This window comes from Venturia canescens, chromosome 9, assembly GCF_019457755.1.
Source record: "Venturia canescens isolate UGA chromosome 9, ASM1945775v1, whole genome shotgun sequence".
In the NCBI taxonomy this organism is placed as follows: domain Eukaryota; kingdom Metazoa; phylum Arthropoda; class Insecta; order Hymenoptera; family Ichneumonidae; genus Venturia; species Venturia canescens.
Window position 1 is genome coordinate 10,007,146 of NC_057429.1, and position 18,401 is coordinate 10,025,546.

Genomic DNA, 18,401 nt, shown 5'->3' on the forward strand with positions numbered 1-18,401 from the left:
GGGAGTTTAAATTAACTCCTGTACCGCATGCTAGTCGAATCTTCTAGGCTAAATCTTCAAAACGCTTTTTAACAAAGTTTAACGTGTACGGATTAAATTGACTGTTAATAGATATGCATTAAAGCATGTTTTATTAAAGTGAAAAAATATTAAAAATGATAGTATAAATACAAATTTCCATGATGACACATTTTCACAGGTATTTTTCAAAGAGTTATCTGTAAACCGATTTTATTGCACCAAGTCTCATTTTGTACCTCAACTGATCCTTTGCGAATTCACGACGTGAATTTTTCTTCGAATTCGTTCCTTCAGAAATTACTAATGAAAAAGTTTTTTTCGCTTAATGAACAATTAGCTGAAACAGTGAAACGATTAAGTTAAAAAAGAAACTACATGGTGGATTCGTTGAGGATCAGTTGAGGAACGAAATGAGACTTGTTGCAATAAAATCGGTGAAAAAACGCAGATAATTCTTTGAAAAATACCAGTGAAAATGTGTCATCGTGGAAATTTGCACTTATCAGTTGATGGTTTTGTAAAACTAGTTTTTAATATTTTTACATGTTAATAAGATATGCTGTAATTCACTAACATTGCGTTTAATGGTTTAATCGGTACTTTATAGTTGGTCTAAAAGCGTTTTGGAAATTTAGCACTCATTTGACTAGCATATATGCAGAGTACATACAGCGAGACATTCTTAGGTCAACCTCTCTTTGTCTCTCCGATCTTTACATGTGGTTGCGCACGCGCATTTTGTTATTGTACAGTCTAAATATAAAATCGTTTCCTGATCTGTATGGTTGCTTTACATTTAGTCACATTTAGTGTATAATAAAAAATCATTATTTTTTTGATAGGCTGTACTCGGACAGAGACAACTGTGCACCCACGTTGTCTCTCTTGGAACGCTGCGTGCGCGTGTTCCAATATCAGTAGATTTCAGTGAACCTAACAGCAACGTTGACGGCTGCAAAGTTTCATTTCGGAATACAGCCAAAAAGATATGAAAAAATCAGCTGTTTGTTTCCACGCTTGTGATGTATCGTGCACTCCGGTGCAACCGCACACTTCTTAACTTCTTATTTCTTATTTAGTGGTTCGCAACTCGCAACACCGAAGCAGCGAGGGTAGATTGTTACGTCCGGTTGTTGCGATAGCTTACGAAATATAATATCGGAGAAAATTAAAGAGAGGAAAAAGAACAGACTTAATCACGTGAAAAATACGCAACAGTTAATGACGAATAGCTCAAGAACAAGAAAAATCGCTCAATCAGTAATTCACGACAATGTTTCGGCCAGCGAAAAATTTGGTTTCTACAATACAACGCGTGAAAGACTGTACACCACTTCTAAGATGCACTCGACAACTGTCAGAAGCTTTGGAATATGAATGTAATTTGGATACATAAACACTACCTGCTTAGTTTCTAGGTTATGTTCATTGGAATTTATTAACTTTTATCATTATTTTCTACTCGAATCAATAGCCCCTATCACCGATGAATACAAAAGAGGACCGAGTGAAGGACGGTCTTTGTATCTCGATGCCCAAGCCACCACACCAATGGTAAATTAATAAATTATAAGACAGTTTTTTCTCAAACAACTTCTATACATTTCTACGCAAAGCTTTAAAAATTTGAAAACTTTATTGATTTGTAGTTTCTAAACAGATTGGATAATATCAAATGGAATAAAAATGTAGAAAGCATGAATTTCTTGTACCAAATACTAAAGTTGGTAGAATCGCAAATAATTTGAGAATCGCTTCATTTTTCAGGATCCAAGAGTGGTCGATAAAATGTTGCCGTACATGACAACTTTTCATGGAAACCCTCATTCCAGAACACATATGTATGGTTGGGAGTCAGAGGCAGCTGTCGAACATGCCCGCAAGGTTTAGACTGATTTCTTATCAATTTTTTTGTGAATTTTTCAATGTTCATTAACAGCTCAATAAAAAAAAGTGACTCAAACTTCATACGAGTTTATATTAGCTATGAAAATTATGCTCACTTACTTGTAGCAAATCGCAAACTTGATTGGAGCAGACAAGAAGGAAATTATTTTTACATCCGGAGCAACGGAATCCAATAATATAGCCGTTAAAGGAGTGGCGAGGTTTTATAAAATGAACAAAAAACACATAATCACAACTCAAACAGTAAGAATGACATGTTGCATTACTGAAAAAATTTACGTATGAAATGACATGACCAAATTTTATAATTTTACACAAACCCTGTAGGAACACAAGTGTGTTTTGGATTCATGCAGAGCACTACAAGCTGAAGGTTTTGAGATCACTTATCTTCCGGTCATGCCAAATGGCCTCGTAGATTTGGAGCAACTTGAAGCTGCAATGAGTCCGAACACATCTTTAGTTTCAATAATGGCAGTCAACAACGAAATTGGCGTTAAACAGCCGATAGAAGAAATTGGTGCCCTGTGCAGGTTAGACCAAGTGATAAATTTGTCAAATTTTCATTTTTTTAATACATACAACAGTATTGAAAAAATTGAAAAATAATATCAAAATGTTTATATTCCTCAAATGAATAAGTGCTTGTATACAAACCAAACACTCTGATATAATTTTCGTTCCTATAGAAAGAAGAAAATATTTTTCCACACGGACGCAGCTCAGGCGATTGGAAAAATGGAGATAGACGTTAATAAATCAAATATAGACTTGATGTCAATAAGCGGCCACAAATTGTATGGTCCTAAAGGCGTGGGGGCACTTTACGTTCGTAGAAGGCCGAGAGTACGTGTTGAAGCTATTCAAAGTGGCGGTGGACAAGAAAGAGGAATGCGAAGTGGAACTGTACCATCTCCTCTTGCTGTTGGACTCGGGGAAGCTTGTGAAATCGCTGGTCGAGAGATGGATGTAAGTATTTGAACAAAAATGCATCAGAAAATATTGAGAAAAGTTGGAACTCAGTTCTTCTTCATTCTAAAATCATTTTGGATTTTGAATCATGTGATAATTTAAAAATTTCTGTAATTATTTAATTTCATTTGATAATTTGTTTCTTTCATAATTCAGTACGACTGCAAACACATAAGTTTCCTATCGAATCACCTGATAGCAAAGTTGGAGACGAATCTAACAGACATTGTGCGAAATGGCGATCCTCATTCTTGGTATCCCGGTTGCGTGAATTTTTCGTTCGCTTACGTCGAGGGCGAATCATTATTGATGGCGTTGAAGGACATTGCTCTCAGCAGTGGTTCCGCTTGTACGAGTGCAAGCCTTGAGCCAAGTTACGTTCTTAGAGCGATAGGAGCATCCGAGGATTTGGCTCATTCCAGTATAAGGTTCGACGAATAACTACGATAATGAATTTTCGTTAATATTGATAGACGAAAACGTGTAATTCAGAAGAGTTAGGAAGTTTTTTTTTTTTTATTATGGCAATTTGAAGTCGAGTTCGAACGATTCAGCTTGAAAATAAAAATACCTAGACATGATTCAGAAACGTTTTTCCTACGCAATATTAATTACAATTTTTAGTGCAAAATTAGTAATCGATAAATTTCATTTTTACCATTTAAAGCGGTATTCAATTCGACAAGAATAGACAGCATATAAAAATTATCGTAGCAATATTATTCAGAACGTAAACAATCCTTTGGGAACAAAAATATTACATCGAATATCAATTAATCTATCGCAGATTTGGAATCGGACGTTTTACGACACTCGAAGAAATCGATTACACAGCCCGAAATACAATTCATCATGTAAAACGTCTTCGTGAAATGAGGTAAGAAAATTGTACAGTCGAGGAGTCGTAGAAAGCTAAATAGAGTTTTGTCAATGCGCAGGAACTCTGAACTTCAAAATCCTCAAGACATATAAAAAAATGATTATTTTTCTGTCATAGTCCTCTCTGGGAGATGGTCGAGGATGGAATCGACATTAAAACGATCAAATGGACTCAACACTAGGGTGTATTCGTTTTTTTCTACGAGATCAAATTTGCGGAAAATTTGTAGTTCAATGGTTTTTCAACTGTTGTTGCAAACTACAAAGTATATTTTAGACGATCAACGATGAGATCGACATTGCTGCTTAGCTTTTCAGTTAAAGAAGACATATTCCATCTTTGTAAGAATAAATCATTCATGAAAATTCGGTTCTTTGTTGATTATTTCTCTCCTTCCATCGATAAATATAAAATTCCAAAAACTGTTGGTCACAATAGTGAGCTGCTCCAATTTCAGCACATACATGCTGGATCCGCTGCTTCGTCAATGTAGGATATCTTGAAACGTTCTTCGTCCATATCATGCAGTCCCATTCTTGATCTATTCGCTTCTACCAAATGCTGGGCAATGTCTTCAAACATTTCATTTATTCCTTCACCAGTTTTGCACGAAGTTTTGTATGTTGCTGATATTAGATTATGGCATTGTTCACTATCAACGAGAAAATAGTCATTATACTAAAGATGCTTTTCAAAACCTGAGACGTTTGCTTTTACATAATGCATCTTTTACTATCTCGATCAATGCATTGTGGTGGAAAAAGAAAAAAGGTGACATCCCTAACACATTCATAAATTAATTACAAACATGGGAAATGAGAAAAAATTAACATCACTCCTCGATACTTCTTAGAGAATTAGAAAAAATATACAAGTCTTTTTACCAGAATTGTTCCATTTCTGCATCTGTTACTTGAGGTGTGTTATTATCAGCATCGCTTTTATTGCCACAAAGAAATATCTTTGCGTTCTCAGCGTACGTCACAATGTCCAAAAGATGCTGAGACAGTAGATGAAAGGATGTAGAATTGTCAAGTGCAAATACTAAAATAGCTGCTTCAGCAAATTTGTAGTAACTCGATGTTACAGATGCTACTCTTTCCATACCCCCGGTGTCCCATAATTGTAACTGAATTAGAAGAAAACATTCAATAAAAAATTTCTGTAAGATTAAAGAAAACTTGTTTTTTTATAATTTTAATATTTTTTTACATTTGATAAAAATAAGAACACAACAATATACAGGAAAAGATGAATGAAACGTAAATTACAAAGTTCCTCTGTAATTTTAATATAACAACTAGCATTAACCTTAGAATGGAGGATTCAGATGATATGATAGAATTTGATAAATAGTAGTTGAAGCAAAAAATCATGAGATAATGACTACTGTAATGTTCATTGCCAATTTCAAGTGGTTAAACATTAATTTGACAGTTCAACCTCAAAATTCGATTATTTTAACCTCTAGAGGACCGGAAAACCGATATCGGCTCGCCTTATGATATGAATTTTGTATATAATCGAAACGTCATATCAGACACTGATTTGGGCACTTTTCAAGGGACATTTTAACTCTTAAATCTTAGCCATCTAAAAGTTAAGAACACCAAACAGTCTCGAATCATTTACGTATTCTTAACCTAAATTATCAAGGATAAAAAAGGAAAAGAAGACAAAGAAACTTACGCGAATTCGCTTGTCATCGACGACATATTCCTTGTCAATGTTGTCAAGTCCAAGAGTTGATTTTCTGTCGCTGTTAGCGATGAAAGTATTATTGGCGAAACGTCTGAAAATTGACGTTTTTCCGACACCGTATTCGCCGCACAAAATAACCTTTTGTTCGGTAACTTTAACAGTTGCCATTTTCGTATTAAAAAAGTATCTTTCAAATTATATGGTACATGATTAGAACAGGGAAAACATTTGGCGAAGCACCCCGTCTTTTGGCAAGTCACTAATAGAGTATGCAGCACACGAAATTAAAAAAATGTAAAAAATTACATGGTGGATTTTCGGACACACATGAAGAAGGGCCTCCGCTCACTTTTCACTGTATATATATACATAAAAAAGTCTTGACAGACCCACGCAGTAGTTGCATCTAATCGAGTTACAACGCGATTACGAAAGACTCATTGAATTCTATAGGCTTAACGATTTAACCATTAACGTTACGACTAGTGTTTTATGAGATCATGTTTATTTCGCGTCATTATTTAAAGTCCTCATAATAAGAGATATTAGAAATCCTGTTTAGCGAGATACATATAGTGATGCGGCAAAATACTTGGCGGTAGAAAAAACAAAACAATTTTCGCGATCACGTAAGGGCGAACTTGAATTTGTGACGAATGCATAATTCGTCACCAGAGTGCGCTAATTTCTGTGCAAAAAAGCGCGAATTTGCGAATTCCCATATTATAGCATTTTATAATAATTTAATGAATTGATAATAATTTAATGAATAAGTTATATGATAAACAATAACTGCTAGTCGATAAAAAATATGAACACGTATATTGACGAACCCATTTTTAATTTACATTTATAACAATCCCTATGCGTTGAAAAGTATTAAAATAAGGCTTTTCCTTGGTTCCTTATATAAATAGTTCTAATACGTTACTTTAACCCACTTTTATATTATGATTATTAGACTAAGACACGTATCCATCGCCACACGTCGCAGTATCTGTAATATTTTTTTACTTAAACCAAGTTTCTTTTGCGCGTCGTCTTACACGTGGATCGTAAATCTTTTCGTTTTGAAATGATTGTTCAGATGGAAAGGATTTCAACAACGATTTGCTCTCACAGCAACGAAAGCTGAGAAACCAGAAATCGAATCGTACGTTGTTCTGCTATATCGCTATCGTACTAGCAACCACACTATACTGTTTACTATATTCCATGATTGTATTTTTTGTCATGATAAGGGATTGCTGCTGTTATATTCTCTCAAAATTTATAGATTTAAAAATTAACATAACAAATCAATTAGTCCGTTGTAATTATCAATTATATAAAAAAAAATATAATTATTAGTAAAAATTTGACTAGTTAACTTTTTGATTTGGCAACTTTGTTGTTGGTGGAGAGATATATCTACCTTGCCAACGGTAAACTGATGGCTTGTCACTCACATATGACTTGATACAAATAACCAACAATTTATTTGAATTTGAGGTTACCTCATTATTTGTGATTACAAATATTTTTGTTATCACAATATTTGTATAAATATGAACAAAAAACATTTTTCTATTAATTATACCGAGAAAGTATACACGCCTGTACAGTACCGATACACTAATGTAAGCACGTGTCACAACTAAACACGATATACGTCGATATATACATATATATAAACAGCTGATAGAGCGATGTTGCCGATGTCGTACCGAACCTAGTATTCAACGACTCATCGTGAGCGATAATGGTAGTTAATTTATTATTTCATTCTTAAAGTTTCGGTGACCTGACATTTTTATAACGCCATTAACAAGATAAATGTTCAACGAATACGGATATGATTTAATTTTTTTTTTTCCAGCATTTACGATCCCTTAAATTTGATTGAAAAATCACGATCCATTTACTGCCACTACGATGTCCAATTTTTAATACTTATTTTCTTGCTTAAATGTTCGGTAACCTCCCCTCAATTTTTTTTACCGTCATTTTCGAACATTTTTCTATGCTGTGTAAAAAAATCAGATTTTTCTGCAGATTTTTAAATAGTGGCCATGATCTCATTAAATTTTTTTCTAAGCATCACACAAAATTTATGCAATCGAATTATTTGTTGTGACGATTTAGATTGTTTACGTTTGAATAATCAATTTTTTCAGAAAAATGGATCACTAAAAAAGGGAATTCGATCTGGCCTACGCACCTATCTACAAACGCATTAATACGGACGTAACTCATTGCACTAGGATCGACATTTGAACGAAGCATTAAAAAATGACACATCAAGTTTTAACCAACTTGTTTTTTTTACTCATTTAACTTATTAGCAATATCTCAAATTAAAGTGAAATACTAAAAAAAAAATCATAGGAGTTTGGATTAAAAATATGAATTAAAAAAAACCATGAGGGAGAAAAAATATTTAAAAAAACGTTTTTATTGGTTTCGTTGCTTCAAATTTCTATATTAACTCAACAGAGGACATGTTGTCAAGTTGACCAGGTTCTGACGCTGAATATACAATGAAATAATGAAGCTACAACTACAGTTTAACTTATCATGTGAATACTGTCGAACAAGATAGCTGCTTTCCGCTAAATGGGAAATACATTAAAGCTCCATATCGGATTTTAAATTTCATCATTATTGGTTATGAATTTGAAAGATTATAGAATCCATGGAACCTTAAGCCATCGAAAAGTAGGACAAGGTGATTTTGTTCAGGTGTTAACAAATTAAGCAATAACGTTTACGCATCCCTCTTAGTTCAAAATTGATATATATTTTCTTATTATTATTATTATTATTCAATAAAATTATTCATCATAATTTTGTAATTGCACATGTACTATCGATATAATAACGGAAATTATGAACTATGAATAAAAATGAAACATAGAAATGAATGTGGTTAGATTTATCGGATAAAGTCTGATTAATATTTTAAAATTTATAATTTCTTATAGCATAATTCATGTGTTGAAATGTGAAACAATATTTTGTGACGTGGCTAACGCAACGCTAAACATACTTGACTACTTCTGCTCGTAGTTTGCCTACGAATCGAGAGCACACTTTTTTTTAGATATGGACGTGTATGTTTCATTTGTATGAACGTAAACGACGAAAATTAATGAAAATATTACGACGACACATAGATTCTATAGAATGGATTGAACTGCTGTAAGGAAAAAAGTGGTGCCTCGTTACGAATACAATGACCCAAAATTTTTGAACATTCTTAGGTAAATATTTAGAAAGCAGTTCTCATCTTCGACTTGAACCATTTTGAGATATTTTATTGTGGACATCGCCACGAGTAATTTGATACATAATTATATGGCGTGGTCTCTAATAGTTTCAGAAATATAAGGATTTTTGTGTATATGATATAATATATATCAGAGCGATACGTTATGAATTTAAGGAGGGTGGCTAGCGACGACACAATGTTGCCATGCTAAAGCATGTTAAATACATTAAAAATTTCAAAATGATCAGAATTTTATAAAAATTGGTGAACATATTCTTTAGTGGCAAATTTGACAATACAAATTTTTTAAGATTTTTCTTCTGTACAGTTATCGAGTAATTGATCACTAAAGTTCACGTGTATAATATAAGCATAGCGTTTCCATATATATATAGGTATACATTCCGGGCATAAGAAATCTGCTTTAATGCGTAATTACTCGATAACTAAGCAGAAGAAAATTTTGAAAAAAATTGTGTCTTCGCACTTGATGTTGAAGAACATAATCACTAAATTTGATCAATTTCTTGTCATTTTGACGAATGTAGCCACCCTCCTTAATCGTTTATTTTAGTGACCTTTGGCCAGTCTTATGACTGTAATGAAAGTACCCGTATGAAGAATTTTTTAAAAATTCTAAAAAATAAAATTCTATTTATTAAAATTCTAGAAAGTTTCGTTCTAGTGGGTATAAAAATCGACCAATCTCGAGTAAAGATACACGGCTCGTCTTGACTCGCTCTGCCTACAAAATTCTTGTTTTTAATATTTGGCGTGAAGACGCTACCCGTTTCTAGATACACAAAAGGAACAAATGGTCTCCTACTTTTATAGATTTTATTTTCATATAAAACTATACAAAATTATATATACAAAGTATATAACTGTATGTCAAATTACTAAAGACAATGTCAAGAATAATATTTCAAAACGGTTGGAAACGGAGTTGAGTACTGTTTTCTGAATCTTTACCGAATTGATAACTTTGTTTAGTACTGTTACGTGTACAAGGTTTGAGCACAAGGCTGAATTATTCAAATAATAAGTTCTATGGCAAAGAGAAGGTTTTTGATATCGCTTGCTTTACTGTGCAATAACTTGTGAAGAATTTCCTAACATTCAGCAGTTGTGTCAACAATCACCAGTATAAAATTGCCTACACGATTCGGTACCAGAACTCATTTCTTATGGAATAAGTTGAGGAATACAACGGACCCTGTGCAGACGAATTTCGACAATCCAAGATGTAAGTTCCATTTATAATTACAACAACGAACAAAAAACATTTTGATGCACCATTTCTTAAGGTGGTTAGTTCAGACCATGTTTAGATTCGACCTACCCCATCTTCTTAACATTCTTCTTCTTTTCCGAAAAAAATCAATAGATTTTTTTTTCTTCTCGAAGTTATTGATGGGACTATAGTAAGTAATATTTCGTCGGGGGAGGCTATCAGTGTGTGTGTGTGTGTGCGCGCGCGCCCTGTCCTGTTGTGAACTCTAAAATATTCAAATATACCATATTTCATCATATTTTTCCAATAACTTCAAAACCCTATAACACATGGTTTTTATGGAAAATGTTAGCCTCCCCCGACGAAATATCATCAATGGTAATTAATCGAAGCAATCCATGCTAAAAAAAAAATGTCTTCCGTTGATTTTCGGAAAAGTAGCCAAACTGCATAATTACCCAATATCATAAAGACTCTATCTAGGACCAAAAATCTTCTTCATATTCATAACTGCGATCTTTCCCAATTTTTCACGCATTTCAACAAAACTTTAAGAATACAGGAGCTAAATGAATTCTAGACTTGGATTCAGCGTATCAAAATACATAGAGAACGTACTTTATCTAGGTTGATCAAATTTTAACGATACTCACAACAGTGATTTTTCGCTATTTTCACCCATTCTTAGGGGGATTTTGCCACTTACGCAGACTTTTGCGGGTTTCAGTAAATCTGACTCCAGATTCAAATTTAACGCATTAAAAAACTAAAGGACGTACACCTGATTCAGGTAGATAACATTTTTATCGCGTTCATAACTGCAACTTTTTCGTTATTTTTACGGTTTTTTGGAATATACTAAAAATTTTGAAGGGATATTGGTCAATCAGACCCCGGATTCGGGTCCGGCGCGTCAAAATATATAGAGATAATTGAGTCCGGTCCAAGGTACAGACTACACGAAGAGACTTTTATAGCAAAAATTACTATGTTTTTATAGTAACGTCGGACAACATCGATATTGTGATAATAATCGCTACAGAGTGTGTCAAATAATGCAAAAGTTTGGGGAACCATTACTGTACTATATCAAAAATGAAGACCGAGCGAATTTTTATTAAAAACATAGTAAATAATGAAATGTGTTGCGTGAGGATCTGGTGTTGGTGGGAAAATAAATGACGCAATGCAGGTCGGCGTAAAAAGTGTAACTAGGTGGTGCTTTATTTGATGTCGATGGTAAAATAACAATAAACAACTGTCCCGACAATGAACGATAGGCCCGAAAGATTAGCCCGATGAGAAGGAACACGTGAAAAGTGACCCGGTCGTCGTCGTCGAACACACGTTCGACCAGGCCGAAGGGATAGCCGACGCGTGCTCGCGCTTGCCCGAAAGATAATCCTGAAATATAGGAGGAATCCTTTGTAAAAGGGTCCCGAAAACCGTGTCTAATTGTACCCGATAATGTCCCGAATGCGATGAGCACAATATTTTTAGAATGGCGCCCGAAAGTAAGAGTGAAGAACACGGAGCACGCCAGCACGCTGTACGACCGGATCAAAGACTAATCAATCAATATGGAGATCGATGAAGACGCGCCGTGGGCATGCGCCACACGTCGCGTCGATCGCGCCCGAATTGCGTGTCCGTACGTGCTGACCCCCCGCGAGAGCGTGAGAACTAGAGCACGAAAAGCCCATTGTCTCACGTTTCCCGAATTCCCGAGCCCGCGAGCTAGCGACGTCCGCGGTGGGGCGAGCGCCCGATCCCGAGAGCGCTCGCCGGCACCGAAACCTCGCTAATTCCTGAACAAAATGATTTGATGAAAATTTAGGAGATAACATAGCAGTCGTTTCTCTGTGCTATACGAAAAATTGCATAGTTTCGTATTTTCCCTTTTACCGCACTGAATTTTCATCAATAACATAGCAAAATTCATGCGCCCACCAACTATATGAGGCGTTGCGAGTATAAACATGAAAATTAACCAGCGGCACATAGTAAAATTTCAAGCAATTTGTCCAGTCCAATTCACCAATTTTTAACATTTCGCCAATGACACGAGTGACATTCGTATATCGATGCATCGTTCGATGTAAGAATGTCGCAGACCTAAATTTTGCCTGGCGTATACATAGTAAAATCTAAGAGAACTGCTTTCGGCATCAAAATTACTATGCGTTTTGGTGAAATATAATAGAATGGCGATGTAGAACAGCGCTGCTATAAAACAGAGCAAATTTTTCTAGAAAATTCATCCGAAATATTCGTATAAAAGTCTCTCCGTGCACTTTTTTTTGTTTCGGTCTTATTATTAATGTGTTACTTTGTATATTTTTGGCTACGTAAAATCTGACCCCCCGACAAAATATCCAGTAAAAAAATATCCTCGCAACATCAAAAGGCTCGGTATAGAGTCTTGAGACAAGTACATTGACAGCCCTGCCGTCTGCTGGCCCGAGGCCTCGCCGACATAATATCCTAAATTTTGGTCACTGTTTCATATCGGGGCCGCAGCTGCTTCGAATAGCTCAAATGATTTTATACTACGTCTTATGGGCGCGTTCAGGGAGTCGCTATTTGCGCTAAAAATACAAGATATAGTAATATCATTCAATGATAACGTTAGCGTTTGTAGCGCAAATAGCGACTCCCCGAACGTGCCCTATGAGTCAGTAATGATGGAACAAGAATCATATTTTAAAAATTGGAGCCGTATTTAGATTCTATGAGTCCACGCGGAACGTGCATGATCTATATCTTCCGTCATAAATGTAGGGACCGGGAGAGAAGGGAGAATAATTCGCGGAACTAATAAGTTACTGCAAGGAAACAAAAGTTGCTTTATTAATATTAAAAGAAATAAAAAAACAAATTGAAAGAACGTCGTTTGGTCACTGAGGAACTACCCGTGCTCGCGTCCGTGAGCTAACTGGCCCGTGAGCCTCTCCCTCCCTTCTACTGTCGAGCGTCGAACCAGGGCCGTCGCCCCGATCGCCAGAACCCGACCCTACATAAATATCTGTAATAATAAATATCTCAGCGTTCAAATAACTGTTTATAGGAATAACTGTCTTCATATAACTTTATTCTCATATAAATTATAATTGAAAAAATATTGACGTTCAAAAATATCTATGAGTTCAATCATTTTCATTCATTTTAAGGAGTTTCGGTACAGGCGATACAATGTTGCCATGCTATAAACCATGCTAAAAACATGAAAAATTTCAAAAAGTTCAGAATTTTATAAAATTTGGTGAACCCTTTAGTGCCAAATTTGACAATACAAATTTTTTAAGATTTTTCTTCTACACAGTTATGGAGTAATTGATCACTAAAGTTCACGTGTATAAGAATAGCGTTTCCATATATATATAGATATACATTCCGAGCATAAGAAATCTGCTTCAATGCGTAATTACTCGATAACTAAGTAGAAGAAAATTTTGAAAAAAAATTGTGTTTTCGCACTTGATGTTGAAGAACATTATCACCAAATTTCATCAATTTCTTAATATTTAGACTTCTGTACCGAAACTCCTTAATATGTTTCATTATAAATATTTTTATTCTAAAACATTTGTCCTGAGATATTTAGTAATATATTCGTATTGATATAAATTTTAAATAAATTTCTAAATCTTTTGTTCTAATCCTTTGATGTTTCAGTTATCAACGTACAAGGCATAATTTATTTGAAGGCATAATGCTTTTAAAAATTGTGTTTTATGCTCTCGTTAGCTGTGCGGTAGTTCAGGTAAATATTTTTAATCATTATGCTTATCTTATTTCGTTCTATTCGAAAATGAACTGTTCGAACCTGCGATTATAAATTATTTCGACCTCCTTGAATGAAATGATCGATATAATATGAAGAATAGAGTGGCCGCTATTTTGGCCTAGGTAAAAAAAAATGCTTTTTCATCCTGAAAATATCATCAAGGTATCCAAAAAGAAAATCACTGGAAAGTTTAAAAGGACAGAGTAACATTAATTCGGTGAAAAAAAGGTCCAATTTTGATAATTTTTTTAGATGCTACAGGTAATACAAATTTATTTTATTGATTTTGACATCGTAATAAAATATATGAACAATATTTCCTGAATTTTCAAAACTCAAAAATCAATAATTAACTCGATGTTAACAAAGGCACTTCGGAAAAAAGTTATCCACCGGTGAACAGTTTAAATCGGAATCTCGATATTTCTTTTGAACCATTTGATGATCTGAGTAAGATCATCATCGTCGAAAGCGCTAGTCTAATAAAATGTCCCACTTTTTCAGACGTCTCCAGCGATAAAATATCGAAGATCGACTTCACTTGAGAAATTTAAGAAGGTAAGTACAGAATGACGTAATTTCAGATTCTAATGATAGAAGGGTTTTCACTAATTAGTTTGTTTATTTTCAGCCAAATGGTGGATTCGATGTTAGAACAGGTACACTGGGACAGGTAACTGTTTAGGATAATCAACAGAAGCGAAAGTGTATATTTATCAATGAAATTAGGGGTGGTGCTCCGAATAGAACTATTTGATTTCAGTATCCATCTTTTGCATACGTAGAGGGTTAAAACAAGATCAAACTAAAAGTTTTAGTAGCGAAAAATTATTTTTTCGCTAATAGTAATCGTTTTTATGTGACGGTGGTCGACTAACAATAAAGTGCACAGAGGAGCGAAGATCACGACAATTCTGTATGTAGAGTAGATACAGAATGTGATTATTTTGAAGACAGATGGTATTTCCGATGACCGTCCTCGAAGCTATCACATTGGAAATTCTTCGAAATTCTTACAAAACCTAGGTTGTTTGGTAATGAGACGGAATTTTAGGTCATAATTCAAGGAGTGAAGATTTAAAGGGTTTGAACCCGGTAAACCCCCTTTCTACGTATGCATGAGCTGAATATTGAAATAGATGTATTCTTTTCGCATCAATAGCCGAAATGGAGGTGAAAAATTCTGAATCATTGTTTTCCAAATATCTAGGGATCCCAATTCGACGATCCAGAGGTGAATTTGGATGACTTTACGGCGCTCTACCGTCTAAAATTCCAGGTGATTCTGCCGAAAACTATACTTGCATATGCAATTCAGACACAGCTGAAAAATAACTGGAATGGAAAATAAACGGTCCGTAAAAGAATAACCATGTGATATTGAATTTGCAGGAGCCGCAGGGGGGATTCGATATCGCAACGGGAAATCTAGGAAAGGTAAATTAGCAGCATTTTACCTCAATTACTTTTTTCCCCCTTCTTATTTGATGAATAGACTATTAGATTTTAATACCGATCGTGTGTATTGTCGAAAATTATATACGACAGTTCTATATGTATAGATACAAAGTGCGATTGTTTTGAAGACCGATGGTAGTTCCGATGATCGTCCTCGAAACTATCACGTTGCTAATTCTTCGAAATTCTTGCAAATCCTAGGTTGTTCGGTAATGAGAAGGATTTTTAGGTCATAATTCAAGGAGTAAGGATTTGCAGGGTTTGAACCCAAGAAAACTCCTTTCAACGTATATGCATAAGATGAATATTAAAAAAGATTGCTTTCCAAATATCTAGGGATCCCAACTCCGCGATCCAAAGGTGAATTTGGATGACTTTATGGCGCTCTACCGTCGAAAATTCCAGGTGATTCTGCCGAAAACTATACTTGCATATGCAATTCAGACACAGCTGAAAAATAACTAGAATGGAAAATAAACGGTCCGTAAAAGAATAACCATGTGATATTGAATTTGCAGGTGCCGCAGGGGGGATTCGATATCGCAACGGGAAATCTAGGAAAGGTAAATTAGCAGCACTTTACCTCAATTACTTTTTTCCCCCTTCTTATTTGATGAATAGACTATTGGATTTGAATGAATTCTACTTTAACCTCATTGCGTTCAATATTCCAAAATGTATTAGACTCAAGCAGATGTGCTAAATAGTTTGTTCGAGATTGGATGGCGAATTCAATACGAAAGGCTATTTTACTACTTAGTTTGAGGAGGGTGGCTACACTCGTCAAAATTATAAGAAATTGATCAAATTTGGTGATAATGTTCTTCAACATCAAGTGCGAAGACACCATTTTTTTCAAAATTTTCCTCTGCTTAGTTATCAAGTAATTACGCAATTAAAGCAGATTTTTTATGCCCGGAATGTATACCTATATATATGTATATATATATATGGAAACGCTATGCTTATACACTTGAACTTTAGTGATCAATTACTCAATAACTGTACAGAAGAAAAATCTTAAAAAATTTGTATTGTCAAATTTGGCACTAAAGAATATGTTCACCAAATTTTATTAAATTCTTATCATTTTGAAATTATTAATGTATTTAACATGGTTTAGCGTGGCAACATTGTATCGTCGGTATCCACCCTCCTTAACATCAGCAGATGAGAACATCTGACAATTGTGAGATAATTATCATGTTAGCTAAACATTAAATTCATAAAGGGCTCAAAACCACGAACGATTCCCGACGGTGGCGCTAACAACGGCGGCGACCCCGAAAACAAGAACGACCGCGAAACGACAACGGACTCGAAGACGACAACGGCCCGCGACGACAACAATGGCAACAATGACCGTGAAACGACAACGGACTCGAAGACGAAAACGGCCCGCGACGACAACGGCAACCCCGAAGACAACAACGACCGCGAAACGACAACGGACTCGAAGACGACAACGGCCCGCGACAACGACAACGGCAACAATGACCGTGAAACGACAACGGACTCGAAGACGAAAACGGCCGTGACGACGACGACGGACACGGAGACGAAAACGGCCCGCGACGACGACAACGGCAACAATGACCGTGAAACGACAACGGACTCGAAGACGAAAACGGCCGTGACGACGACGACGGACACGGAGACGAAAACGGCCCGCGACGACGACAACGGCAACAATGACCGTGAAACGACAACGGACTCGAAGACGAAAACGGCCGGCGACGACAACGGCAACCCCGAAGACAACAACGATCGCGAAACGACAACGGACGGCGACGACGACAACGACAACAATGACCGTGAAACGACAACGGACTCGAAGACGAAAACGGCCGTGACGACGACGACGGACACGGAGACGAAAACGGCCCGCGACGACAACGGCAACCCCGAAGACAACAACGACCGCGAAACGACAACGGACTCGAAGACGAAAACGGCCGTGACGACGACGACGGACACGGAGACGAAAACGGCCCGCGACGACGACAACGGCAACAATGACCGTGAAACGACAACGGACTCGAAGACGAAAACGGCCGGCGACGACAACGGCAACCCCGAAGACAACAACGATCGCGAAACGACAACGGACGGCGACGACGACAACGACAACAATGACCGTGAAACGACAACGGACTCGAAGACGAAAACGGCCGTGACGACGACGACGGACACGGAGACGAAAACGGCCCGCGACGACAACGGCAACCCCGAAGACAACAACGACCGCGAAACGACAACGGACTCGAAGACGACAACGGCCCGCGACGACGACAACGGCAACAATGACCGTGAAACGACAACGGACTCGAAGACGAAAACGGCCGTGACAACGACGACGGACACGGAGACGAAAACGGCCGGCGACGACAACGGCAACCCCGAAGACAACAACGATCGCGAAACGACAACGGACTCGAAGACGACAACGGCCCGCGACGACGACAACGGCAACAATGACCGTGAAACCACAACGGACTCGAAGACGAAAACGGCCCGCGACGACAACGGCAACCCCGAAGACAACAACGACCGCAAAACGACAACGGACTCGAAGACGACAACGGCCCGCGACGACGACAACGGCAACAATGACCGTGAAACGACAACGGACTCGAAGACGAAAACGGCCGCGACGACAACGGCGGACACGAAGACGACAACGGCCCCCTACTACGACTACGGTGGCAACTCCGAAGACGACTACGGCGGCGATGACATCAGCGACGAGGTCTACGGCGACGATGGTAACGGCTTTAATGACTACAGCAGCGATGAAAACGGCCTCGAAAACGATGCCAGCCTGCTACGACGAATATGGCAGCCATGACAAACGGCGACGACGACAACAACGACCTCGACGACAACAATGACCCCAAAAACGACAACGGCCCCGAACACGACAACGGCCGCCGCGCACACGAATAACAAGTTCGAAAGCCGTCTTGATATTACCGAATAATGTGCAATGAATTGTCCATAATATCCTGCTAGTGCTAAAAGCTTTGTACCCCTTTGACATTTGATGGTTTAGGAAATTTCATCACTGCTGCCGTTTTGCGTATCCCTGTGTTCGATTTCTGTTGCGAGAAAATTGCATTCGCTCAATTATTTTCAGTTCAATCATTCATTTATTCATTTATTTTTTATTAATTCAACATTGAGTGAGCCA

General features: G+C 36.9%; 3 protein-coding genes across 3 annotated transcripts; 2 read left to right on the forward strand and 1 right to left on the reverse strand.

The window, feature by feature from the left end:
• Window positions 1-864: 864 nt before the first annotated feature.
• On the forward strand, window positions 865-4,149 carry Nfs1 (Nfs1 cysteine desulfurase). The gene is made up of 9 exons (XM_043428572.1): window positions 865-1,400; window positions 1,496-1,575; window positions 1,789-1,905; window positions 2,035-2,172; window positions 2,257-2,462; window positions 2,619-2,898; window positions 3,058-3,329; window positions 3,689-3,778; window positions 3,899-4,149. The coding sequence occupies exons 1-9, from the start codon at window positions 1,295-1,297 to the stop codon at window positions 3,960-3,962; spliced, it is 1,353 nt and encodes a 450-aa protein (XP_043284507.1). The 5' UTR covers window positions 865-1,294; the 3' UTR covers window positions 3,963-4,149.
• On the reverse strand, window positions 3,399-6,108 carry RabX6 (RAS oncogene family member RabX6). The gene is made up of 3 exons (XM_043428573.1): window positions 5,471-6,108; window positions 4,666-4,910; window positions 3,399-4,433 (listed from the first exon to the last, which is right to left on the reverse strand). The coding sequence occupies exons 1-3, from the start codon at window positions 5,648-5,650 to the stop codon at window positions 4,235-4,237; spliced, it is 624 nt and encodes a 207-aa protein (XP_043284508.1). The 5' UTR covers window positions 5,651-6,108; the 3' UTR covers window positions 3,399-4,234.
• Window positions 6,109-13,678: 7,570 nt separating this feature from the next.
• On the forward strand, window positions 13,679-18,059 carry LOC122416570 (dentin sialophosphoprotein-like). Its single transcript, XM_043429636.1, has 7 exons — window positions 13,679-13,729; window positions 14,258-14,311; window positions 14,964-15,032; window positions 15,146-15,190; window positions 15,548-15,616; window positions 15,730-15,774; window positions 16,422-18,059. The coding sequence occupies exons 1-7, from the start codon at window positions 13,679-13,681 to the stop codon at window positions 18,057-18,059; spliced, it is 1,971 nt and encodes a 656-aa protein (XP_043285571.1).
• The last annotated feature ends 342 nt before the right edge of the window (window positions 18,060-18,401 follow it).